General features: G+C 39.9%; 1 protein-coding gene across 1 annotated transcript in view; it reads right to left on the bottom strand.

Moving 5' to 3' along the window:
- fgf11b (fibroblast growth factor 11b) overlaps positions 1 to 26,564 on the bottom strand; it is a 49,094-nt gene extending 22,530 nt beyond the window's left edge. Inside the window, exons 1-3 of the mRNA XM_012854677.3 lie at positions 25,551 to 26,564; positions 6,657 to 6,767; positions 4,234 to 4,337 (exon numbers count right to left, since the gene is read on the bottom strand). Of these exons, the coding sequence (XP_012710131.1) occupies positions 4,234 to 4,337; positions 6,657 to 6,767; positions 25,551 to 25,743 (408 nt within the window). The 5' untranslated portion in view covers positions 25,744 to 26,564. The remainder of the gene's footprint in view (positions 1 to 4,233; positions 4,338 to 6,656; positions 6,768 to 25,550) is intronic.
- Positions 26,565 to 27,306: the final 742 nt, after the last annotated feature.

Below are 27,306 nucleotides of genomic sequence, written 5' to 3' on the forward strand. Positions count from 1 at the left end.
CACACGCGAACACCTTCACACACACTGGGAGTGTATAATTTTGTTCATGACAGGTGTATTGTTTGTTGGTTTCTATCGTTAGTGAGGTGGAAAATTCTGAATATTGTACAGCCAAACTTATAACCAGAATAATTGTGAGAATATTCAACTCCATTCGCTTGTGTAATTTTGTTATGCAAACATAGTCATTGAACACTACCGCAGTGAAGTCTGTCTTGGTGGCATTTTGTTTTATTAGCTATTTGATATCAATCAGAGAAATCCAAAAGTATTTTCACCTCCTGACCTTTTTCACATTTATCTATTTCATTTTATTTGGTATAAAATATGATAGATTGAGACAAAGACGTGCATAGTTGCGAAGTGTGAGAGGAATAATAGGCTCTTTCTTTTCTTTTTTATATAAAAATCTTAAAAGTGTGATATGAATTTATATGCAACCCTCTGACCCAATACTTTTGTAGAATCCTCTTCAGCTGAAGTTGAAGCTGCTGGTCTTTTCAGGGTTTGTCTAAACCAAACCTAGGTACTTTGCTGCCCGTGGGCCACATCCAGCCCAGAATCAGAATCAGCTTTTTTTGCCAGGTATGTGTACACATATGAGGACTTTGACCCGGGTCTGTACAAGGCTCACGGTGTGCTTACTTACACAATAGTTCAATAGTACAATAATGCAGTGATGAAAATCAGTCTGCAGTATAGAAAACACACATGAACACACTACAAACGAGCAGCCAAAATGAGACAACGATGCGACGGCGCAATGAGCAGAGTGCAAAGGACGCTGGAGCAAATATTATTTCCATCGTTGTTATTATTATGTACATGTCGGAGGTGGAGGTGAAGCAACGGTGCGCATACACAAACAAACATGCATGTCCACAGTGTGATGAATACAGAGAACGAGAATGCTGGAATAAAAGAGTACCATTCACAGTGTTATGTATGTAAGGTAGTTCAATTTGGTATGCAGTGCAATATGAGTGTGAACAGTAAAAATGAACAGCACAGAGAGGGAGAATAATGGATAAATAACGGGTAAGTGGCAGCCAGTAAACAGGTGGCTGAATAGAGACAGAATTACTGGGTTGTGGGAAGGCATGGCAAGTTTATTTATATAGCATTTTTCAGTAACAAGACAAGTCAAAGAAACTTGTCTGGGTCTGCTGGTTTTGGCATACAGTCCTCTGTAGTGTCTACCAGGAGGGAGAAGTTGGAACATGTTGTGATATGGGAAATACGGATCTTCGGTGATGCTTCTTGCCCGTTTCCTGACTTTGGAAATGTTCAGGTCCTGCATGGAGAACATGTTGACACTGATGATCCTTTCTGCAGTCTTGACTATCCGTTGCAGTGTGGCCCTTTCCTTTTAGGTGGCAGATCTGTTATGATTCTGGCCCAGCTAACTGAGAAGATCCTGACTCTCCTCCTGCAGCAGTGTGATCAGTTTCATTCCATTTACCGGCTCCCCTGCCTTTATATATTGAAGTTTTTCAGTCCGTGCCAGATTATCTAAAAGTGGTTGTATGAGTAAATGTGCAGCGTTCCTTGCCCTGTTTATGACCAAGGTTTCTTCTTCTGTATTCCTCTGCCTTGCCTTGCCCTTTTCTGACACCTCATTGGCTTATGATTTCCGGACCATAACCCCACAATTCACACCTCTTGCCTTGCCCTTGGATTTGTCTGTCTGATTCTGCCTTTATGTGTATGACCCTTGACTGTCTAAGATAACCCTCTTAAGACTCAGCTATTTTGTCAAGGGCTGATATTAAAGCTACCTGCTGTTACCCAAGATACAGCCCGGTGCGACATCATCACTCTCTCAAATGTCACTTTTTTTTAATGGAGATCAAGGAAATTCAGATCAGATCCATTACCTCCACCTGGATTCTGAGATGTGGTTCCTGAGAGTGTTCTCTGGCTGTTTCCTGTTTCCCCTCAGAGAGTTTATATCAATAAACTTTTTGAAACGCTTATCAAGCCAGCTGATTAACCTCCCATCTGTAGCCTGACTCATCACTGTCCCGGATGAGACTGATGACTGTTGTGCCTTCAGCAAACTACAGGAGTTTGACAGATGAGTCTCCTGAGGTGTAGTCACTGGTGTAGCAGTGGGGAGAGCACACACCCCTTGGTGCTACCAGTGCTAATAGTGTGGGTGGTGGATGAGAAGTTCCCTAACCTGCTGACTCCTGTTAGTCAGGAGTCTGTGATCCACTGAGATGGGGAGGCTGGTTTAGTGAGCTGGGTAAGTTTGATGCTGAGGATGTCCGAGTCGATGACATCGCCAGGCTGAAGTCCACGAAAAGGATCCCTGCATATGTCCCTGGAGCATCAAGGTGTTGGTGGATGTAGTGTAGTCCCAAGTTGACTGCATCATCCACTGACCTGTTTGCCCTGTGGGCAATCTGTAGGGGGACCAGCAATTGTCCTGTGATGTCCTTCAGGTGGGCCAACACCAGACTTTCAAATCACATCATTGCTACAGATGTCAGGGTGACAGGTCTGTGGTCATTTAGTCCAGTGATGGATTTTTTAGGACTGGACATGTGTTTGCAACAAACTCTGTTGCATATCATTTTACTGTACATCAGCTGTTTTTCTGTCATTCACACTCTGACGGTGGTGGGCTACATTGTAGCCACAGCTGCCTTGGGGCAGACTGACGGAACTGCTATACATCGTTCTGTCACCAGCATTGCCATCAGGCAACGCAGGCAATGTAGGTGATGTGTCTTACTTACAAAACACGACTGAGACAGTCTAAGTGGGGGTTTGCACCAGCAACCCTGCAGGTTACAGGACAAACTCCCTAGCTCCTTCCGGCACTATTGCCATTAATGGTCATCGTGCTGCAGAAAGTGATCCTCTGTACCAGTATCAAGTCTATTGCAGCCTCTAACAGAATTTCTGCCAGGATTGCTCTGTATTCAGGTCTATGTGACCCTAACTGCTTTCCTGGTTCCTTCTGAGGAAAATGAGCTGTAATCACATCCCAAAGCATGATGCCGCCAATGATGTATTTCACTGCAGGAACGGAGGTTCCTGCAGTGAAATAGTTCCTGCAGGGTAATCTGCAATGTTTATTTTCACATAGTGAAAATAGTGTTTCTTTTGGGTTTTTGTCAACAGAATACTGTTGACAAAAAGCCAGTTCAGATTCTCCCACCTGAGCTACAGCTCCTCCAGAGATGGAGGCTCCTTCTCTGATTATTGCAGCTCTTGCCCAGCCTGCCAGTTCAGGTGAACGGTCAAGTGTTGCTATATTTGTAGTTGTACCATACTCATTCCATTTTTATGTGACTAATTTAACTTTGGTTTGATTTGAAGGTGAAAGAAATTCACAGCTATGCACCCGTTTGTGTTGGTCTATCAAGAAATCCCAATAAAATACAGTTAGTTTGTGATGGCAATGTGACGAAATGTGAAAATGTTCAACGGATATGAATAGTTTTGCAATGCACTGCATCAGTTTTTTGTTCTGATTTGTGACAATAACACTCCCCAAGATTCTAATAAAATCTGACTGAAATATTCCTCAGCTGCTTTATACTCATTTTATAAGACATTTTTGTGATGGTTTTTCCTGCAGAAAAGCCTTTTCTGCAACCCAGGAGAATAATCCCACACTGCCACCAGAACTGTCTAACAGTTTGCCCTGACAACAAATTTATACACAAAGTCTTCACATTAATCTTTGAACATTCTAATTCTTAGCACCGCTGATCCAAAACAGTGCACAGCTAATACAGATATCACAGTGAGCATTGGTTTATGCTTTTGGAACAGTAATGCATCATCTAACATCATTATGTTTTTGTATTTTCCGTCATTGGCTTTGTGGCTTTTGATTGAGTGACATTATGCAGCTGCCTCTTGAGCCCCCACAACATCAAAGACATTGCCATTAAAAGTGTCTAAGTTCTTTTTTGGCATCTCTTTCAACAACTGTGATCTATCAAACAATGAACAATGCACCCCACTCACTTGCTTGCTTGGGAACAATCTTTTGGTGGCTGTTAAAGTGTAGCTGTCACTTCAGATTGGTTGTGGCTTCTGTAATGTGGCAAATTAATCAAGATCTAAGTAGGAAAATGTGTATTATAGTCAAAACAGCAAATCTTGTGTTTTTTTTAATGATATAACATCACACTTCGAAACTTTTTTTTTTTTGTCTGATTTGTAATCTGTTGGGTGTTGATTTGTGCTTACAGATGTTTAGTTTCTGCTTACCGAGGTATAGAGATATCCTTCGCTGTTCATGGCGAGGTACAACCCTGTTTTTGTCCCCTGAATTGCCACAATCCGCAGTCCCACCGGAATTAAGTTGAACTGAGCTAAATTAGGGAATTAAGTATGAGACAGAGAGAGAGAGAGAGAGCATGACAAAGAGAAAAAAAAGAGAAAGTCAGAGGACTGGGAACTCAAAATGCAGTACTGTGTAGCAACACATTATGTGTTCATTGTTGGAGTTGAATGGCTCCAGTGTCACAGCTCTATGCTGCATCTCTCATAAACCCAAATGCTGCGACCTTTCAGAGTTCATGTTTATGGAAACAATACGCCATGTCACCTTCATTGTGCTTTTCACATCCTCTAAACCTTGAACAATAACTGAAATAGCAGCAACTAAAAATACAATAAACACAGTAAATGTAGAAAGCGGACTGGTGCACCATGAGTATAGAACGTCATGTGGACGTATTGAAGCAGCATCTCACAACATCAGACAGGAAGTTGATGCTTGGCCATAAATGAGCCTTCAAGATGGACGAAACTACTTTAAGCATACCAGCATATTAGTTACAAAAATAACTTAGGCCAACAAAGTCACTGTTTTAAAGTGGCCATGAAAAAGCTCTTATGCCAGTTGCATAGATCTGTGGGGTTCAAACCTTCTGCCATAAGGGCCAAAACGGTCAAGTTGAGAATACTTGCAGGTCACAAACATTGAATGTCTTTTATAGCTAAAAATAGACTTTATTGTAAAATTGTTTTTCACGTGGTCAAAAATCAACTACATGTGAATTATTTTAATCCTCAAACAAAGTAATGTGATTTCTGTAGAAAAGGGATCTGTAGATCTTTGTAGATCCAAAACAGAAAACGGATGCAGTGTGTTTTCCCTGTTTAAACATTACAAAATAAATAGCATAGATACATTTCCATAGACTTTGGGTTTGGTTGTTTTCTGTTATCTTTACCTACATGTCCTCGCAACCCTGCATATTGAAAATTAATGGATAGATAAATGTATTTTAAGTATTCTCATCAGCAAAAACATCCACTTCTCATTCAAAAACTCTTGCTTAATTTAAGAATGATAGTTTGCTTCATTGTAACATTTTAATTTGCCCACATCTATTTTGAAAGGCTCTGCATCAATGAAAATTTTACTCTTTTTTTAAAAAAAAACCTGTCTGCACAAACAACCTGTGCTGATGAACCAAATTTGTGCAATTCTTGAAATGTGTTCAAAGGGCTGCAATTTCCCCCAGATCCGCACTTTGGATACACGCCAGCCATAGATTATTTATTGGGAAGAGTTGAAAAGATGTGTTAGCAAAGTCTCTTACAAAAAATGACAACAGCCGTTCTGGCAGAACAAATGGGACAGAATTCTCAAAACATTTGATGACATTTGTTCAGTTCAAAAGGAACATATACAAGATAGTCATTGTTTTGGGCATCAAGCAAAAAAGCATTCATTTCAGTAACCATGATTGAACTAAAACGAACATCAGACCAAGAGAAAAAAAATGGATATGTGTTTTTATACAGTGTACTGTAACATTGAAACATCATTAGTTCAAGTTTGTTGTCCAACTGTTTTTAATATTTGCTTTTAGTTTCCATTTTCACATATTTTATGTTGTTTAATTTTTTTCAAATTTTATTCCAACTGTCTTTATTCTGTTTTTATTTTCCTAAATTGTAATCATGTAAAGCACTTTGCATTGTCTTTGTACTGAAATGTGCTATATACACACATATGTATATATGTATATATATATATATATATATATATATGGTTTCAGCTATAAGTCCTGGTGGTCAGCAAATGCATGGAAGCAACCCTGACGTGAGATGAACACTGCACAGTTTTTGGTCTGTAAACCACATTTTCTTTACAAAAGGTCAGGATCGGTGCTCACTTAATCTTGCCAGTGACAATGTCACTGCCTTTTACTGTTCTCCTGAAAGAGAAATTTAGGGCAATAAGATTCACTGTCTGTGATCCATGCCTTCCGGTCTGAGGTAACAGTAAATTGCCAAAGTTTGACAGCCACTTTGCCAAGATGTTCCATTCTCATTCAAAGACAAAAATAACTATTAATTTAAGCACATTTGCCGGTTGAGCTGTGAAAATCCAAAGTTTTCCAAAGCTCTTTAGCCTCAAGGCCCCTATTGCACATCCAGACAGCTGCCGTAGCTATGTTTAGTTTGATGCACACAGTGAGGCAGGCTCTAAATGTGAGCAAGAGCTGTTCCATTCTTCAGTTATGTGATAGTCAAATTAAGATAATCTTTTTTACTATCATATTTATATATGTTAAAGATTACCTGAACTTGGTGCTATGCTCACGTTTAGCTGTGGTATAGTAAGTGGTGCAAACGATTGAACTAAACAGAAACAGAAAAGCCAACATCCTTACAAAATGCGCTGCTTTCATCCTTTGTGCTGCCTAAGTTGCCATCAGGCTGCATCTGCAGGTAGAATCCATGTTGGCTGTACAGTCGCGTAACGATGCCTTTCAGCTGAGGCTCTGCAAAAGACGGAAGGAAAGCAACACATTAGACAGATGCTGCAGCCACATGTTAACCAAAGATTACCCATTCACAAACTGCATAAAACACAACCTTAAGTGGTTACTTAAATGTCTCACTGTTGATCAAAAGATTGGCACAGTTTGAGTTTATGATGCAATGTGACAACCAACACACATTTTCAGATATTTTTTTATTCTATTTGGTATCAGCTTCATATAAAACTGGTATGTACTGTAGAATGCGACACATCCGGTGAAATTCTGCTAATGGACAAAGCTGGAAACCAACATCCAAATCTCAGGATCTGCTGGTCAACATTAAAATTAGGTACGATTTGGCACAAACAGTTACCCCACTGTCTCAAGAACATTTTGAGACAGCCATGTCTGTGAAGGTAGCTCCTTCCAGTTTTTAGAACTCCACGATGAAGCTGAAACATTCACTAAAATGCATCAAGAAACATGGTTCAGCATTATAGCTATCTTATTTTTTTTTCATCAAACCGATTCAAGACAGACAGAGTTGAAACGAGGAACCTTCTTTCGATCTTATCATCAACATCTTTTTTCTTCAGTTTGTCTTTTGGAATCATAGATTCTCTATGATTTGGACCACTCACCATGTTCTAAAGCAAATACCTGTAATAGCATGTGGTTCAGCATTGAACTCTGTTTTACATTGTAACATGCACAAGATATGTCAGTTTAGACTCATGTAAAATGGTGTTAAAATCTGCTTTAGCCATCCATCCATCCATTTTCTAACACGCCTATCCCTTGTGGGGTCACGAGGGGAGCTGGTGCCTATCTCTAGCTGTCAATGGACGAGAGGCGGGGTACAACCACTGAGCTATATTATACACTGGAGTGCTAATCACCGTCTGTTTGAACGAGTCGCTTTGAAGCCACCAGCCGCCATATTGGTACTCCCTATTTCCCCCCAGTAACAAGGGAATATGTGCGCTACAGCATCGAATAACGAGGATTTTCTCATGTTCGGGGGGGGGCTTAAGACTTTTAAAATGTCAAATGCCATATACTTTTATGTTATGTTCTAAAAATAACAAGTACTGAGAAAGTCATGTGCTGAAATATTTTGCATTTTATTCATTTAAATATATATGTTTAACATTTATAAATATATAAATAACAATATACAAAAACATATATTTACATAGGTGTATACATATATATAAAAAAATACATATAGACATACTTATATATACATATATATATATTTAATATGAATAACATGTAAAATATTTCAGCACCTAATTTCCTAGTAGTTGATAGTGTTAGTACATCCACTGACTGTAGAATTACCTGTGAAACGTTTTCACACAGCCAGAAAACTGCTTGTTGTTGCAAGCAAATCCTATGGGATTCTGTGAGAGTAGGGAGTAACAAGATGGCGGCCGGTGACTTCAGTTTTTCGGCAAAATCAGCACTCCAGTTTATTATATAGCTCAGTGGTTACACCCTGGACAGGTTGCCAGTCTGTCGCAGTAATCTGCTTTATATGTGTTTGTTTTTAAGATAACGTCTAAAGGAATATCCTGTACTAGATTGTTTTTCCGTCCCCTTTCAGTTGACATTTGTAATATGCATCTTTGGGGGGGGGGGGGGGGGGGTCATTCTTCACTATGACATCAAAAGAGCTGTTTGAGGCCTTCTAGAAAAAGGTATCAGCTCCTCACACATCTGGGTAAACGCTGGGTAATGAACTAACGTGAAAATTCAAAGTGAAGAAAAAAATTCCTGATGCAGAGAGTTGGGTGCTGGAGGGTAGGATGGAGGTCCCTGCAGCGATCTCTGCAGGTATTTCAGAAGAGATGCACGACACAATAATCATGCAAGCTATGAAGGATCCTGCCGGAGCTCTGGCATGGCTCAGCACAGTTTCCTTTCCTCCAGCAAATGAAGTGACGAGGCATCTTTACTGCAGCTCTCTAACCAGGAAGTGTAAACACGGAGAGAAGGTTTGGCGTGGACACTGTGCTATGCAGTGAGTCATCCAGGAGTTTCCCCTCAATTAAACTCCTCCCCTTCCACCCCACACACTCCCAGGAGACGTACATACAGGGCACAGCTCAATCTGTCGGTAGTCTTCGGACTAGCACAGGAGGGCGACAGTGGCATGGGAGGAAATGATGAGATCTGTAGCACTATTTCTCTGAGGAACTGTGCCAGGGTTGAAACATCAGTGAAAGTGTGACCTACTCCCATTGTTGCGCACGTGCTTCTGCAGCTCCCCCCCCTCATCCCCTTTTTCTTTTAAAGACGCGTGTCAAAATATTGTCACAGATTTTTCACTTTCCTGGTCGTGCTCAGCTTTTCTTTTTTTTTTTTTTTTTTTCTCGATCCATTACTTTTGAGTTATGTTCCTTTTCATCTCACCTAATAACACAATACGTCATCCAATTAGAGCATGGAAGCCTTTCATTACTCGTCCCCGCAGAGGCAAGAACAAGAGATGAGAGAGGGAGACAGAAAGAGGGATGGGTGGATAAGGGCGGCGAGAAGGTGGCAAAGGGGCCAGAGAAGGAGATTGTAGTGTTAAGAGCGGTGACGGCATGTGCTCAGGTCTAAGACGTTGAACGTTGGTTAGAAATTTAATGGACAGTTTGCAATCGAGCCTTCAGTACATTATATTAAATCGTACTAAACTCTGTTGTTTCTCTGAACAGGACAGGGTCTCTCTAACAGCATAGTTCATTTCTATGGAATCTAATTAAAAAGCTCACTCTGAAGAAAAACTCTCATTTAGTCACTTTAGAGGAAAGTAGCAGGTGTGGCTCAGAAAAAAATAAAAAAGGAAATAATTAAAATAAAAAAAAAGGAAATTGCGCTCTCTGTTTTACACTTGAACAAAAAAAAAAAAAAAACAGATCCGGTGTTAAGCCAAAACAAAGCAACATACGATGACAAATAATTTATATGTGGAGGGTAACTTATTCATTTTTGTTTCTTCATTTAAAAATCTGAAACGTATGACATGCACTCGCATTCACCGTTCGCTTTAATATCCCTTAATAAAATTCATTGAAACCATTTGCTCTCAGAGGTCACCTTATTAGTAAATAGAGTCCACCCGTGTGTAATTTAATTTCAGTCTAAATCCAGCCGTTCTGTGAAGGGCTCAGAGGTTTTTTAGAGAACGCTAGTGAACAAAAAGCATCATGAAGCCAGAGGAACACGGCAGGCAGGTCAGGGACAAAGCTGTGGGGAAGTTTAAAGCAGGCTTGGGTTAAGAACCAATAACCCAAGCTTTGAAATTCTCATGGTGCACTGCTCAATCTATCATCTGAAAATGGTACAACTGCAAACATATCAAGGCAGAAAAGCAGCTAAGATGCCAACTCTGGAGGAGCTGCTAAGATCCACAGCTCAGGTGGGACAATTAGTTGTCAGGACAGCCATTAGTTGCGCATTCTGCAAATCTGACCTTTACAGAAAGAAGGCCAGAAGTGTAGTCTTTCACAAGGCCTGCATGATAGACTTAAAATGACTTTAACTTTTCGGCCTACATGCAAAACTGTGTGAGACAGGGAAACTACGGGAAACTATGCGACCAAAGATACATGATTTTTATTAGTTTAAACCTTGCTCTGAGTTTGGACCTTTTGCTAATTAGTAGATTTATGTCACATATTGTTGGTACATTTGCATTTTCCCAAACCATTGTTTCTCAGAGTGTACAGAAACATTCATAATTCCAATGTTTGAATTTTCCAACTTTTAGTCCTATGTTTGGCTCTGTCACAAAAGCAGCTAAACAGAAATAAAAACATACATTTCTAATAATGCAAAAAAAAATTGTCAATTCAGAGCCTCCTCTCTTTTATGCCTGTAGCTGGATAGCTGCCCTTGTCATGTGTGAACTTAATTGCCTGTGTTAATTTTGAAGCAGAACTTTTTCAAACTCGATGGTTTTTGTCCAACCGTGAGTAGAAAGAACACTAATTATTCAGCAAGTCAACTTCTTTTTTCCTCATTATGCACAGTTAAAGGAGCAAACTGTCAGATAGTGACACACTCTGACAGCAGTTTAACTCTGCCTGGATTAGCAAGCACACAGCATTGTTTGCATGAGCAAAAACCCAGTGTTTGCATCATGAGGGCGCACATGCAGTTCGCTCCAAGAGTTGAATCGGGGCTGGTAATGAAGATGATTTCTCAAAAGGTCATGCGTGGCTGCTTTGGTGGGTTTAGAAATGGTGGCATTCAATCAGTGAAAGAATACTACAAGGTGATGGAGCAGTTCTGTTATTTTGATTCAAACATTGATCAAAATAACATCAAATGGACCCCAAAAAAAAAACCTTTACTCAGGAGTTTTCAGCAACTCCCAAGTTTTTCTAAGTAGCTCTTCTCTATCTGATTTAGTTAAGTCTGCAAGTCACAGTGCTAGAAGACTTGCACATCCTTGCATCAGCATCAGCATTGCCAATTTAATGTGATAAATAAGACTGTGCAGTCATTGGGGACTTCCACATATAATTTCTAAAGTCATTAGAAGTACATTTTTTTGTTCAGACTGTGATTTTTCCCCCCCTTTTTAAATGTATTTCTTCATGCTTTTCCTTAGAAAACTTTTTAACCAATCTGTTTGTACGATTTTGATAAAATCGACTTTTCAAAGTGTCTTGAGATGACATGGGTTGTGGATTGGCACTACATGAATAAACTGAATTTAACTGAATTTCTGTCATCTGAAGTTGTTGTTCACCACAGCTTTGAGCATTTTAAGTGGTAACTATTCGTTTCAGGCTATAAGTGGCTGTATGCAGAATATGATATATATGCAGATATATGCAGAATCAGATTTAACTGCAAAGCTATAGGAAATACAATGTATGTTGATGTACAGGGCATCAGAAAACACATTTACACTGCCAATGCAGTCATTGTCAGCCTTTGGAATGTTGCTTATTCATTTTCATGTCAAATGTCTCATGTGCCTATTTTAGGTTTCTTTGTAAAGAATGATATCAATACTTTGGGACGACTAATTAACATCCACTTTGTCAAGCTGAGCTTGAACAGAATTTCCGCCCAGCGAACAGGCCTATCAGACTACCAGAAAAAAAGGTATTTTGATTGTTTCAATCCATTAAATGTCCCTCAAATTACAAAATACACTCATTCCATAATGAAACTTCTAGTATAGCCATGTATTTCTTTAAATTATTGGATGCCTTTTACTGTGGTTTCAGCAGCAGATGCTTTTAATTCGTGACTAAAAATGTTCAACATGCCGTACTTGTCCTGATGTCTTACAAACCCTTCTTGAATAATATTTGACTGTAAGGTGGTGAACTGTGATGATAAGTTGGTCTGAAACAATGCATAGATAACACGAGGGTTAACATTTTGATTTAGAGCCTAGAGACTGCTCCTATCATGATAAATGGGTTTTAGCCAGCGGTTGGCTCATGATCAAAATGTCAAATTCCCACTGTTTTCCCCCTAGTTCCTCAAACATAAAGATTCCACTTTTTTCTGTCTGTAAAGCCATCAAAACCATATTTTTTATGCACTTTGTTTTGAGTTCAGAAAAATCCATTTAAGATTAAGGACCTGTGCTTTGATAGATAAATGGAGATAATTTTAATAATTCCTTTAATTTCTGTTAGATTTGAAATTACTACATCTGTCAAAGAATCTGGCTCAAATTTCTTAGTTTTTTGGTCAATGTTTGTTATATTTAATTGTTGAGTTAAAACAAAGTTAAACAGTTTTTATGTGTTACAGTCCATGGAAAGAAAATCACAACTCTTCCAGAAGGAGCCTGAGAGGTGCATCAGTGGCTTTCATCATAGTCAGATCTTTTTTTTATTATTATTATTATTATTATTATTATTATTATTATTTTTTTTTTTTACCATTTATTCAGATGAGATGCAAAATAGGGCTGCACAATGTTAGGGAAGGATACATTTGTGAGATTGAACATTACAATACTGATTGCCTTTAAGCCACAATTTCCTTACATCCAGTATAATCTATACAAAGTGTAGGGATCAAGGATCAAAAAAGTTCATACTGATCAATATATTGCTGGCATTAACAGCATCAATACATGGTGTTTGAAATTTATAAAACCCAAATCAAAAAAGCCCTTTGTAGATGCCGTTTTGTGCGTGCCGATGTGTGATTACAATCCCATGAGGTGTGAAGCTCTGGCGGAACCCAAACTGTTCACAAAAAAAAAAAGGCTTTTGGAAATGTTAGGAAATATTGAGAATAGCAGGTTGCCCATTCTATTTTCTCACACAGGCTGTTTAGTGATGCTCTTTAACATGACCCATAAGAGTGTACTCTAGACTAGCATTCTGGAAAAACAGCAAGAGATAGTTCAGCAGGTTACAAAGAAATAAAACAGACAGTCGTGTTTGGGTCAAAATCCAGAAAACAATCTGTGAATTTTACAGATCAATATGTCAGAATCTATATTGTTTACCAGTCCATGTCTGTCTTTTCTTTTTTCTTTTAATTAAACACATTTTTTCCTGAGTGGCACCTATTTCTTGTTTTGTTAATTGCACTCTCCTGTGTTGTAGGTCATTTCTGTCCATTCACCGTTGTAATTAATTTCCAGGTTTTTGTTTATTCGTTGTCGTCTGTTATCGCTTCTGTTCCTGTACCTGAGTTCCGTAAGTCTCCTTGTTAAAAAATGATTGCCATCATAATGCGCCAGTTGTCACTTTGGTCCTTCACCTCAACAAAACATGACACTTTTATCACTGTCTGATTTGCAATCAAGCTACTTGGTTAGGGTTAAGGAAAGTTTAGCGTTACTGCTAAAATGAACTCTTTCAACAAGTCCATCCTCACCTTGTTGGTCGAAATCTGGACCCTTCTGATGATGTTGCCCGACTAAACGCTGTAAACACTAAACACTGACTGCTCTCTTCACTTCAGGGACATGTGTGTGGGTTTGAGTGACAGAAAAAAATTCACCGATCCAGGTCAGCGGAGAGTGGGTCAAAGAGAGCTCAATGTCTGTTTATGTGCATTCGCACGCAGGTGTTGTCGCCGCTCCCGACAACATGTTGACTCATCAGCAGGCTCGTATCCAAGTGACCTCTTCCCACATGAGGGAAAATGTGATTTGCAGCTTACATGCAGAGACGTGTGGTCTCCTGAAGTAAGTTATGTAACCCTTACAAGAGGCGTGTATCCGACAGGAAATATCACATATAACAATTGAATTATTATTTGTTAAAAAACTGATGCAATGTAAAAGTATATTTGAATGCCAAACTAGTTACAAGTGCTAAGATTCAGTGTTATGGAAAAAATACAGTATTGTTGTCCCTTAGAGATCTCTTCTATTTTGCTTTTGTCCCACGTTTTAATTTTTCACGTTGTCAGACATATTTTACCCTAGACGAAAATAATCTTAATAAACGGCAATCCAACTTTCAAATTATGATTTGGATTACTGAGGGAAAACAGTTACCTAAAACAGCTTTACCCTAAGTGAAAAAGTTATTGCTTCCCTTGTTAATTTTTATGTACTACCTGTGATTAACCACAAAGCTCAGTGTAATTTTATCAGGCAAACCCAGAAATTATAGAACAAAGAAGAAATTGCTTGAAAAGAATCTGTCAGACAACATAAATCAGGGTAAAATATCTCAAAAGGTAACACGTCATGACCCAACCTAAAGAATTGAATCAACGGATGAGAGGCAAAGTCGTTAACATCTATCAGTGTGGAAAGGTTTGCAAAGCCCTTTCTATGCCTTCGGGACTCCAACAAACCACACTGAGAGCCATTATCCACAAGTGGACATAACATGGAACAGTGGGGAACCTTATATCTGGGTTTCCACATTACTGCAAGAGTGCATTGATGACTCATTCTAGATATAACAAAAGAACACAGGACCAGGTCTGAAGCTCTGTGGGCCTCATGTGCCTTAGTTAAGGCCAATGTTCATCATTTAACAATAAAAAGCAGACTGGGCAAAAATGGCATCTATGAGAGAGTTTCAAGGTCAAATCTCTGCTAAAGACAAATGCCTGTCTCACGTTTGCCTAAAAATATATTGAGGTTTTGTAGGCCATTTAGGATAATATTCTGCAGACTGATAAAAAGATAAAGGAGAAACTTCTTGGAAGGTGAGAATCTTGTTGCACCTGATGTAAATATTTTTTGAAAAAAAAAAAAAAAGATCATCAAAATGATATTGACACAATGTGGTGGTCATGTGTTGGTCTGGGACTGCTTTGCTTTTTCAGGAGCAGGGTGACTTGTTCTAATCAAAGGAATAATGAATCCTGCTCTCTAGCAGAAAATCCAGGAGAAGCATTTCTGGCCATCAGTCTGTGGCCTTAAACTCAAGCACATAAGGTTAAGAGTAGCAGAACAATGATCAGGTTGCAACATACACAATTGCGGTTTCAGTGTGGCCTAGTCAAAGCCAGGTTTTAAATCTGAGTGAGGTGCTGTGGCGCACATGACATTTAAAGGGACAGTGTATAAATAATTTGGCGTTTTACTTGTGAACATCAAGCAATGCTTTCATAAGTACATATTCCACCAAAGCCTAATAACAATCGCATAAAAATTTTTAAGCGTTCTCATTGTTTAGAATTAATTGCTTAAAAATACATAGGTGGCTGTGCACCCATAAAGACGACATGTTGCAACGCCATTTTTGATTACAGTAGCCAAAAGGTGAGAAACTTGTTAGCCTTACGCGTTTTACCTGTATATAAAGACACGTTGTCGGAGAAGTAGTATAAAATAAGCAAAGATGACCATAGATCATTCTATTTGTCGTTTCCAGTGGAAATGGAGGATCATCCATACTCTGCCTAGCGAGAGGGAAGAGAAAGCAACCAAGAAAAGAAAAATAAGTAATAACCAGGAGAAAACGAGAGTCTACATAGCGTAGCTTTTTAACCTTGCTTGCAAGCTGAATTTTTGCCATTAAGTTCGAAACAGAGCAGTGTAGTCCAGCAACTTTTCTGTCCTCCCGGCAGAGACGGCTAATTTGTTTGTTCTAGCTTGGTACCAAATACATGGAGGACATGCTTGTAACTTATTGGCATCAATTAAAATAAAAATTTGTATCGTATGACCTAACTGGACACTCATGCAGGATGTTGACATAGTCACAATTATGATACTCCGCGGCTTCCATAGTAGCTATTACGCGCTTAACAGGGAGGCACCAGAGCCCGCTTCTCGGTCGTTTGTAAATAATTTAGCGCACCACTATATGAGAGTAAATTTTACACACCGGAGCTTTAAAAAAAAAACTCATCGCATGTTAACCAGAAATGATTGATGGCAGTTTTGATGTCAAGGGTAGCCAAGCTGTTATTAGAATTGGGAATTTTTTTTTTTTTACAAAAAACTGGGGAAAAGTTTTTTGCATTGATTGGGGTTATCTTTAAAAATAGAAGAATCTGTAAGGCGGTATCTCATTTTATAGATAAATACTACCATATAAAAGGCTCTGACGGAATTGGGGATGGTAAATTCCAGGGACATCATAGTTGCGAGCGTGCTTCGTTTAATACGTTGAGAACGCCTCTCATCCCAACACAAACAGCAAGGCTTACATAGGGATGCCCCTCATCAGATTAACTTTTTATTAGTATTGATGATCATCTTGGCAATCCTCTGGGTATGTGTGTGTGCGCGTGTGTGTGTGTGTGTGTGCGTGCGTGCGTGTGCGACCCTTTCACACAGCAATTATGTGTGTCTCTGTTTAAATGAGGTCAGAGCACATAAGAACCCGATCTAATCACTGTGTGCCTCACGGCTGCCATCAAGGACACTCAGACCCTGCAATGTAATTGCGCGGGGGGGGGGGGGGGGGGGGAGAAAAAAAAAGCAGTAGGCTAGTTGAGTTTGTACCACTGATCAGCATAATATATGGCTCGGTGTTGGTTATTGTTTCGACTGAGGCATTTATCTTGCCTGATTTGAGCCCAGTTTTCGTCTGTGTGATCTCTTTTCAACGGAGCTCCTCCTGATAAGGTTAGGGGTAATTACCAGGGGGGCTGCATGACTGAGCGGCCCGGGGCAGTTTTTCTTTTCTTACTTTGACCGGACCCAACAACAGGGGTTTTCCTCGATTTGTGTAATCAGGACTCCCCGGCTCTCGCTTCATGTTCTCCTCATTGCTTGTCCTTCAGCCGCATCGCATGCGCAGAGCCAGTTTGATCGGGTGCATGTATGCACATGTGTTCATTTGTACTGCACGCTGCATGAAAGGACCGTGTCTCTTGTGTCATGTTTGATTCTGTGTCAAATAAAACGAGGATCTGGTTTCTCTCTCCCTCTCTTTTTTTTTTTTTTTTTCCTTTTCGCTTTTCTAAACTGGGCCACAAGCTCTTCTGTGCTGCTGGTAATTATCAACCTTAGCTAGAGCTCGAGAGGAACGAAGCTAGCGAACATCATCGAGGAACGCTGTGTGTTTGCTACAGCGATAAAAAAAAAGGGAAGGACAGAAGGAGGAAGGGTAAAGGCCAATGATGGAGCGGCAGAGTGATATAAAGACACAGTGTGACAAGCTTTGAAGGAGGGCAGAAAAATGATGCAGGGAGAAGAAGAGCGATAATGGGATGCGGGGAGGTTAAAGAAAGAATACGAATGGATTAGATAGCAGCTTCAACAATGACCCCCTAAAATGAATTCAAGGCCTCTTGAATCATTTAATGTGACAGTGGCAGCGGTTCTCCAACTTGGGCCGGAGTTATTGCGGCTTATTAATGGCGCTGACAAGAGCATGTCAAACACAGACAGGAGCAAATAGGACTCACGCTCCTTCCCTGACACAGATTCAATAATCACATATGTGTTTCATTAGCGTTATTACGGCACCATATCACTGACAATTAGCAACATGCTCAGACCGGCGCTGCAGCAGATTTTCAAAACTATTTTGATGAGATTATCAGACGGGCAATGAAAAGATTTGCTGGTGAAAGAAATCAACACATTTTCAACTTGATCTGCAATGACTGGATGTCCGGCCACTTAGTGACTGTTTTTCGGAACAGCGTCACACTGAGTGGTCAAATGTTCCTCGGTGTTGAAACTGTTACAGAGGCAAGAAGCATGTTTGTGTTTCATCAAGGGAGTTGGAGAGAGCAGGGTTCTTTTAGCGAACAACAGGAAGATTTAATGTTAAAGAACAGTTTGTTTTTGGAGAATCCTTTTGAACTCTGAGCCTCTCTCTCATTGCTCATGGTGGATTTGGAAATGTTGATGTCTTTTGAAAACCTCACTGTTAGGGTAACCATCGACATGCATTATAATACACACATGTAGACTGATATTTTAACAGTGATGCAATGTAGCAATAACTGCGATAATTTTGTTACTGGATAATATAGGATTTTGTTTTTAGTGTGAAACCACATTTTACTTATTCTTTTCTCTCACACACATTGTGATGCGGCTTCTGATCCTAAAAGAAGTAATTATGTTTTCATAAGCCACTGGAAAAATTTATTTTTTACCTTATAATAGCTCTTTGGGGGGGGAATTGGAACTGGTAAAAATCCTTATTTAATAAAAACCCAAGTTGTGATTGGTGCATCTCTGCGAATTATCACACAGCCTTTAGGTTTTTGCTTTAAATGAACTACATATCACAGAGGCACAAGAACTTGTCTGCCCAGCCTCTACCATTACATTTCCCTTTCTTGCATGGAGCCTCCAGCAAGGACATAAATAGGGCCTTTAATGTATGCAGAACAAACAAATAGAGGCATCCCCAGCAGTGCTAAGGGCGCTGGACCTCTGTCAGAAAGTGTGATGATCACAGCAGCGAACTCAACACACCAGCAGACCACAAAGAAATTGTATTAGCATTGACTGAATCACTCAATCACAAAGCGTATGAAAACCTCGAGTGACAACTGGTAGAGGCACCTTGTCACTGCAGGCGAAACACATAATTAAGTATATAAAAAAAAATGCTATAGTGAACTTGTTTTAGACTGTTTTTGTAAATATTAGCCTTTTGCATTGTCATGGTGGTATTTTCACCTTTGCTTCAGTTCAGTTAGGATTTTAGGCGTAAATCATGTACTGCATCTCTGGGACCCACATTTTTAATTTATATTTATTGATTGATTATGTTTGGATTAAAAAGAAAAACCTGTGCTCTGTCTACATAGTCTGTGGGACTCTAATCCAAAACTCTGTAATACATGTTCTGCACCAGCGGTTGCCAATCACTTTAACAGAAACGTCAAAACTCAAAAGAAGAGCATCCTGAGCATGCCTGAAGCTGTGCTATGCTAGATATTGTCCAAAAACATTTCTGCTCTGTTTCCTTTTACTTTTAACTCTTTAATCTAAGCCATCAACCTTTAGATCAAGTTTCTTTGTGCTGCACACACGAGAACTTGATATTGAGCGGCTTATTTAAAATGGCAACACAGAATGATGACGTTGAACCTATCACCAACTGTTGGTGTGGCATAGATTTTTTAAATAAACTCCTACAGCCCATGTAGACACAGAACGTTTTCTAAAACCTGCTGAAAATATTAAAAAGAATGTCAGGAGCAGCGTAGCTGGTGCAACACAGGCCACAGAATGAGAGTTGGTCAGACCCCGTGGCTGCAAAACCATACTAATCCAGCAGTCATCACGCTGCACTGTGCCAGAAAGTTTCTGTCCGGTTTTTTCGGTACCCAATATTTTTAATCTAAGTCCGCAGCTATCGGTTTTTTTAAGAGACATAAATATTAATTTTCTACCTAATAGTAAACTTGTATTTCCCTTTGTAACAATTCCACCATGAACTTTAAGATTTAAATGGTAAGTCTTTCCTGTCAATATGTTTTTGCAGTTTCTCAATGCATTTTCAAGGCTTAAATTCAACTTGCCCTGTTTTTCAGGAATCTCTTTGAGAGACTGTGTACAATGACCCGGTTCAGTTTTGGTCAGAGTATTTCTTATAAGTTGAACTGGAGATGATTGAGCGTTGTTCTGAAATTCAATAAAAACTGTGAAACAACCGTATATTTTATAGCTGATAAGAATTTTCTAAGCACATGGACTTTACCATAATTTGTGGCTAATGGTGAGCCATTCGCTGTGCTCTAACAGTGTTTTCAAAACGTCAGTATGTCATAGTTTAGTTTTTCTACCGAACACCCAAAATGCTACCATACAAACCATTAAAATTGGTGCCGGACTTCATTAATGCTTTTGCATTGTCAGCCAGCCTATGGGGAGGTCTTTATTGTCCAACTCTGTCAATCCAGCGGACAGACACATAGAGGGGTCTTCTTTCTTGATCACTTTGAAATAAAGGTCTCAAACATAGAAACACCAGGCTATCAAGCCTAAAGCAGACACTTTCCTACAGGGTCTCATAATAATAGCACACACCTCATTCACCAGATGAAGTCCCATACTATAACCACCTGGATAATACTTCCCAAAACCAACTGCTGTTCTAGCATTGCTATATCTTCTGTCTCACGATCTAGTCAGAAACTTTCCAATCAGTCTTCCCTGACTGGGCAGCAGCAAAATATATGCTCAGTCAAGAAAGTGTAACAGACTTGAAGTTGATGTTTCGTTTTAACTTCTTAATTACAACAGAAAAAATATTTCACGCTGTTCAATCAAATGCAACTACTGATGTACTAAGGACTTTAAAACCAAATTTTTATCTCAACCCCTAAATACTCTCTGGGCTTTTTCTTCTTTATCCTGTCATCATTACTCCAACAGATGTTCTCTATCTTTCTTGTCTGCCTCTTGTTGGATGTAAATTTGATCTACCTTTGTCAGCATTAATGAAAGAAATCATGGATCTCACTTAGCGGCAATGTGTGGGAGGTTAAGGTTTTGGCTTTTGGGAGGATGACCAAACGACATGGTGTTTGTTTTATGCTTTGACCAGGGCCTGTTTTTGGCAACAGGGATTGCTCACATGAAAATTCACAAATCAACTCCTGTTTCCAGTGCGCCCAGCATGAGAAAACCAAAGGTATACAGCTGCGGAGACCTTTAAACGGCATGGAGAAATCTTTTTCATTTCTCATGGGTTTTACTTATGTAAGAGAGCACCGGAGGATTAAATTAACTTTAGATTTCAATGTGAATTTAATCGCATGGGTTTATCTCAGGCTAAAATTTAGGAGATGAGCTACATCATCTGCTTTTTGCCGTCAACAGCGGCATCGACACCATCTGTTTCCTGGCGGTTTGGATCCCCGTGGTGCGTGAAGGGTTGTTTAAAGCTGGAAAATCCTAAGAAGCTGGTGGCATGAGTTCAACGGCAATCAAGTGCTAATCTTTTGTTTGCCTAGATGTTTAAGTACTTCTTCAAATTTGATGAGCACCAGTTACGCAGGGGTTAATTAGCTTTATTGACGAGAAAGAAATGTAATTATTTCTAAACAAGGATCTATGAGAGATATTAGAGCTCTTTGCACTTATTAATATGCATCAGATTAGTCTGCACGACAGTCTAACAATGGTACGCATTCAAACCACAAAAAAAAATTAAAGCTGTAATACACCAATGGGGCTTTGCAAAGTGTATAGCAATGTTTTTCTTTGGGATTTTATGTACAACACCAACACTAAGATGTGAATAATTATAAAAGGGAACAAAAAATATAAAGTAATATAATGTTTTTAACACAAAAAGCTGTCTTCAAAAACTTGTCTTTTATGGTAGGAGTATAATCTTAAACAGCAAGTGTTTATTTTTTCCTTTTAGCCAACAGTTTAAAACCCATTCAGTTAGAATGCTATCCTGTTATGAAATTCCAGTTTTGTTTTTTTACAAAAACACTGATGCTATAGTTAGTGGCACCCTTCCCCTAAATTAAATGTTTCTTAATCACGGTCTTGATACATGGTTTTTAATTTTTTTTTAACAATAAAAATGTGAACAATCTTGGAAGAAAATCTATTAGAAGTCCAGTCAAAGTCCAGATCAAAGTCTAATTAATAATCATTGATGCTCTTAATCTAACCTGACTGAACATGAGCTATTTTGTAAACAAAATACAACACTTTAGTTTCTAGATGTGCACAGACGGTAATGAATTTCCCCTAAGTACTTGAAGGTCTATAGCGGTAAAAAAAAAAGTTCTATAAAGGGTTTGTGGGGGTGGGGTGGGGTGAACACACACACCACACTTTTCAAGTACATTTGTTAATTTATTTGATAAACAGATACAACAACCCTGTTTCATTGTCCTTTTACTTCAATATTATGTACTATTTTGTGTTTATTATAAAACACCACCGTAAAACATAGAGGACTATGAAAAAGGTGAAAGACTGTTTTTATTTTTGAACGGCACTGCAGATCTGTCCCTCTCTACTTTTCTTACTTGGTTTGATGTGTCCTTTGGTTGCCTCCTCCGATGCCTTGAAACCCCCCTGCACCTTTGGATGAGGATTCCTCTAAAGTCAGTAAACAATTGCTTTTCTCTTTAGGCTCAAATTTACCCCTCACAGATTTGTGTCTCTTTCTGTGTCCCTCCCCGCTGTCCCCCATTCTATATCTCTGACCCCTGCCACAGTCAGTGAAGTTCTGATGGGAAGCTACATAACACTGCATCGTCTGATCAGGTGTTGTTGAGTAAGCGAGTTCTGCAAGCCTGATCTCTTGGGGTCAGCTTAATCCTATCCTCTGCTGGATGTCTCCTTGTAACCCGGTCCGCCGCCCGCGAGCCGGGCTCTACGTTTGTGTTCCAACAGTCGACTGGCCCCTCGGAAGCTTACTCCCGCGACATACTACCGTGCCTCTCTATGCCAAACAGCTCATCCAATGCTGAAAGATGTGCGTGTTTGCACAACGCTCGCATGCTTTGATTTCCACTGACTCGGCTAACAGTCTTGTGGTTTTAACGTTTTGACACCGTGTGGCGTTTTAACAGTTGCCGCGTTTCTGTGTAAATAAACTTTCACTGAGAGGGAGATAGTGAAGGTGATACAGACGTGCAGGTAGTTCAATATGCCCCCCCCCCCCTTTCCTTTACCAGCCAGATTCCACCTTGAGCAACTAAGAGGTGGGTTATTGATTAATCGCTTTACATTAATGAGCTAAATTGATCTAAAAAAAAAAAAAGGCAACACTGCAGGTCACTGAAAGTGAAAGGGCCAAAGGGTGTCTTGTAAAGTACTGAGATTGTACAGGACTCCCAGTGGAAGTTGGTGAGGAGGACAGAAGCATCTGAAATAAGGTTGCTGTTGTGCTTTTACAATGATCTCATTCCTTCGCTGATTTGTGCCAGACACAAGCACCGGCAGCAGATTTTATGGTTGTCCTTACTGTTATAGAAGCCTGTTGCTTTATGGATTGTTTTCCCTACATATCAGGAGAGCCCATTTCTGATGGGACACTAATATGACAGGTGAAACTCCGCTACTTAAAACGTAGAACCCTGCAAGCTGTTTGCTGTGTAAGGGAAAGTATTAACGTTCTTGCTTGTGTGAATGCATTGGTTTTACAAAAGGCAAACTGTAAAAAAATAAATAAAATACTTATATTATCAATAAAAATATTGTCTAGCATGTTTTCATTTTACCCAATGTACAGTGTATAGTTCAAAGCTTTATTTCATGATTTAATGTTCCATACCAACTTGTTCATTTGCGGGAGGTGGGAGTGGGGGGGGGGGGCTACAAAAATAATTTAGTATGAGTACAATTAACATTTTTTTTTTTGCGGTTTCATAATGCTACACCCAAAAGCCCCTCATGCCCAATATTAAACATGGTGTCCGATCTGTGAAACTGTGGCTATTCCTTCCTCCATTTAAATGAGAATCGGGTGGACCATGCCAGAAAACTGAAACTGTGGATATTGGTCAAGAAAATACGACCAAAACATCACAGGAACTGTTTATCAGAAAAAAAAAGGAAAGGTCGAAGTTCCCAGACCCAAATCCGGCAGATAAACCTGTAGATGAGCTGAAGAGAAGAGAGGACAGGACAGAAGAAAGACAAAGAATGAGCTGAGAAGATTATGTGAAGAGATATCATCAAAGATCCCTGGGGTTGAAAAAAAAATTGAGCTCCAATTTTGGCTTATTTTATAATATATATTGGCTGATGCTCACTTTACCCTTTCCAAGGTAGAACCCAATTGCTAAGAGTGGTTAGGTTTTCATGTCAGCTCAATTAAAAATGGAAAACTGAGGCGAGGACTAGAGACTGCCGAGTATGACTTCATGCTAGGTCGGTGCGAAACATTCCACAGTAGGTTGCACCATCGCGTACTTCAAAACGTCTGGAACACAACGTCCAAAACCACAGAGGCACGACATAGTGAAGGGGAAAAGTGACCAGCACCAGACATCTACACCAGTCAGTGGAAGAACTTTAGATGTAAAGACACAGGCATGGTTCAAAAACACATGATATGGCTGGAAGTAGTTGCTACTAGGCACATTTTATTTTATATATTTTACTTACTTTTAAATACACGTGAAGGATATTTCTCTAGCTTAGTGAACCACATTGTGAGCAGATTTGATTGGTTAAAATAACATTGCGTTATTTATTATTTGCACGATAACTACTACAGTAACTATTATATTCTCTACTGTGAAAAGATATGTCTACTTACTAAACTGCATTCTTTAAAAAAACAAGAAATGACAACCTACTACTAAGTATGGATAATGCCATATCTCGCTATTGTATGTATGAAAAAACCTAAAATGTCAAGTTAAATCTTCCAGAAATAAAAATAAATCCCTGAAGCCTTGTCTGGTAAAATTGTTTATAAAAAAAAATTACTTTTTAAAAGATAAGTTGCAAAATAGGTAAAGTAATGCTGTAATGAATCAATAATTCAGTAAGTGTTAATTTTCAATAGTACATGACAAATTATATCTGTGAAAATCCATCATGATGGAAATTCGATTGAATTCTGTGTGCAACCTTATAATATGGAGCATTCTCTTCTGCCTCCCCCTCCTAAATATTCCCACAGACAACAGAAGAAAATGTAGAAAACAATTCAAATAGATAGTTGAGTCAAGAGCAATGGCCACCATCTATCGTACTAAGTCCTTTCTCATCCTTTATCTTATAAACAATTAGGAATCCAAATGCACTCCAAGTATTCCTCAGTATATCTATAACCTCGAAAAAACTCATGCATGTCACATAATCCCAGCAGCCAACACAGGGAACGGGACATCCCAGGAAATGTTTACGTTTTTATGGAAGCATAATTATAATGCAGTAACTCTGTGTGAGCTTAGAGGCATTTGATTCATGTCCACCCCCCCCCCCCCACCTCCACCCCTCCATTACCCCACCCTACCCCGCCTCTATTGGCACTGCAATGCCAGCCAACATCTGGTATGATTATGTAAACAGACAGTTTTCTGAAAGCCATGGATTTTTGGGTTTGGCTAAAATGGAGGCAGTGTGCTTATACACATCTAAGAAAACCAACTGCAACATAATATAATTGTATCACTTTATATCACATGGGTGAGTCTTTAGTAGTATTGTAGCAACACAAGTGTGGTGTGGGGATTTTAATGGTAAAAAAATGGCACTAGATCAGCTGAGAATTATTACAGCATGTGTAAGACAGAGCAAAGAGCTCTTTTTAAACTAGTAATGTCACAGTCACCACCACAGGCAGACGTAGGAGCCAAGATTTCTAAAGCAACATAAAAAAAACAACTGTTAAAAAAAGAACATTTTAAAACATAAATACATAAATGATTGATATTGTCTCTTCAAATTTGAAAAAAAAAAAACAATTAGCAAGAGAGACAAAAACAACACGAGCAACTCACCTGGTCTTTTTTCGTTGCGAACTTTCCGACCCCCGCATAGTCGGACCTTGGATATCAACACCAGGATCTGCTTCTGGCACAAGGACTTGTTGCTCTTGGGACAGGGCTTGCGCTTGTTGGCAACCGGTCGGTTGGCTTGGTCGTCCTTTACTGCCCGTTTCTGTCTGATGAGAGAGCTGGCGAGAGCTGCCATCTTCTGCCCCCCTCACGCCTTCGGGAGGGGGGGGTGCCTTCCTTCCCTGTGCTCCCTTTGCTGGCTTGTCTTTTTGCTTTCCTCAAGAAAACTAGAGTAGGACAGATGTTTTATGGAAGCCCCCAAAGGGGAGATTGGTCAACTAAGTGGGTTAACAGCGAGGAGTTTAGCTTGATGGTTCCCTTGGAGAGGGAAGATGTGTAAGATCAGATGTAGTCCACTGTAAAGAGTCCAGTAAAGGACAAAAATAAAAATATAAAGGTACTGAAGAGCACTAATATGTGCTACAGTCACATTTTCAGACCGAGGCTAGAACTCATTTCTGAAAGGTGAGCACGGAAACATATTTCTATCCCTCTTCTCCACTCATCTTTCACGTCCAGAGGTACCTCATCAGTCAAGTTTGAAATTGTGCATTCCCAAATAGGTAACCTACTTTTAACGGACCAAAAAAAAAAAAGAAAAAAAGAAGGAGCTCAATTTCTGTCACATATAAAAACTCTTTTACTGAAGAAAAGTGAGGTCATCCCTGATGCTAGGAAACTCTTAAAAGCGCAAGAGAAGCCAAAGTGTTTGTCGCCCATCGTACCGTCCTCAGAGGTCCAACTTTGCCTCCCATCCAAACGTGGCAGCGCGGAATGATGAGCGGAGAGTCCCGGCGGTATTCCAGCTGACTTAAATCCAGAGGTGGAAGAACGATAGCGAGCGGGACGCTGGGGGTCTTTGTCAGAACAGAGCGGAGACATGGACACAGACGGACAAGAGACTCCTCTTCTGCCTCCGGATGGCACGCTCCTTTCCCACAGTCCTCACTGAGTCCCCCCTCCCCACCCTCATCTCCTTCTTTTCCTCGCTCCCCCCTCCCATTCAAAGTCGGCGACCGCTTGCGAGAGCATGTGTGTGTGTGAATTTCGGCAGCCACCAGCAGTAGAGGTGACATTCATGAGAAAGAGAGAGAGATGGAGGGTAGGGTGTTGTGGGGGGGGGGGGGGGGGGGGGTGGGGGTGGGGGGCATGGAGGAGGCAAAGATGAGGGAGGCTGTTATGTGTGTGAAAGACCTTGCTTAGGAAAGGGATGAAAATGAGGGCGTAAGACGGGAAACGGCGCAAAGACCACAATTGCGTTACTTTACAGAAATGTCCCCTTATATAAAATAGGCTTAAATCGTTTTGACTGCCAGACTGAAACAGTGGGGGGAGGGCATATACAAGGGGGAGGAGAGGATGGAGGAGCAGATTGTGACAATTTTTTGTCTCCTCAAGAGGAACCGCTTTCACCCTGAGAAACCTTTCCACCACATCCCTAAATCGCAGGGCTGTATCATTTTACAGGTTTTCCTCCTGTGTAATTTCCTTCTCCATTTAGTGTCTATCCTAAATTCTCTGACCCCTGTTCCAACAGTAGTAACCTTCCCTGCTTCACGCGTCCAATTTTAAAGTAGATTTTAGACTTTTTAGGCTAGATCAAGTGATTTTGCTCCTTGGTATTGACCCTGGGTTATTGACAAGGGGCTCACCCCAACCCTGGCAGCAGCACAAAGTAGACAGATCCAGGCTGACAGCT

Source organism: Fundulus heteroclitus, chromosome 11, assembly GCF_011125445.2.
Source record: "Fundulus heteroclitus isolate FHET01 chromosome 11, MU-UCD_Fhet_4.1, whole genome shotgun sequence".
In the NCBI taxonomy this organism is placed as follows: domain Eukaryota; kingdom Metazoa; phylum Chordata; class Actinopteri; order Cyprinodontiformes; family Fundulidae; genus Fundulus; species Fundulus heteroclitus.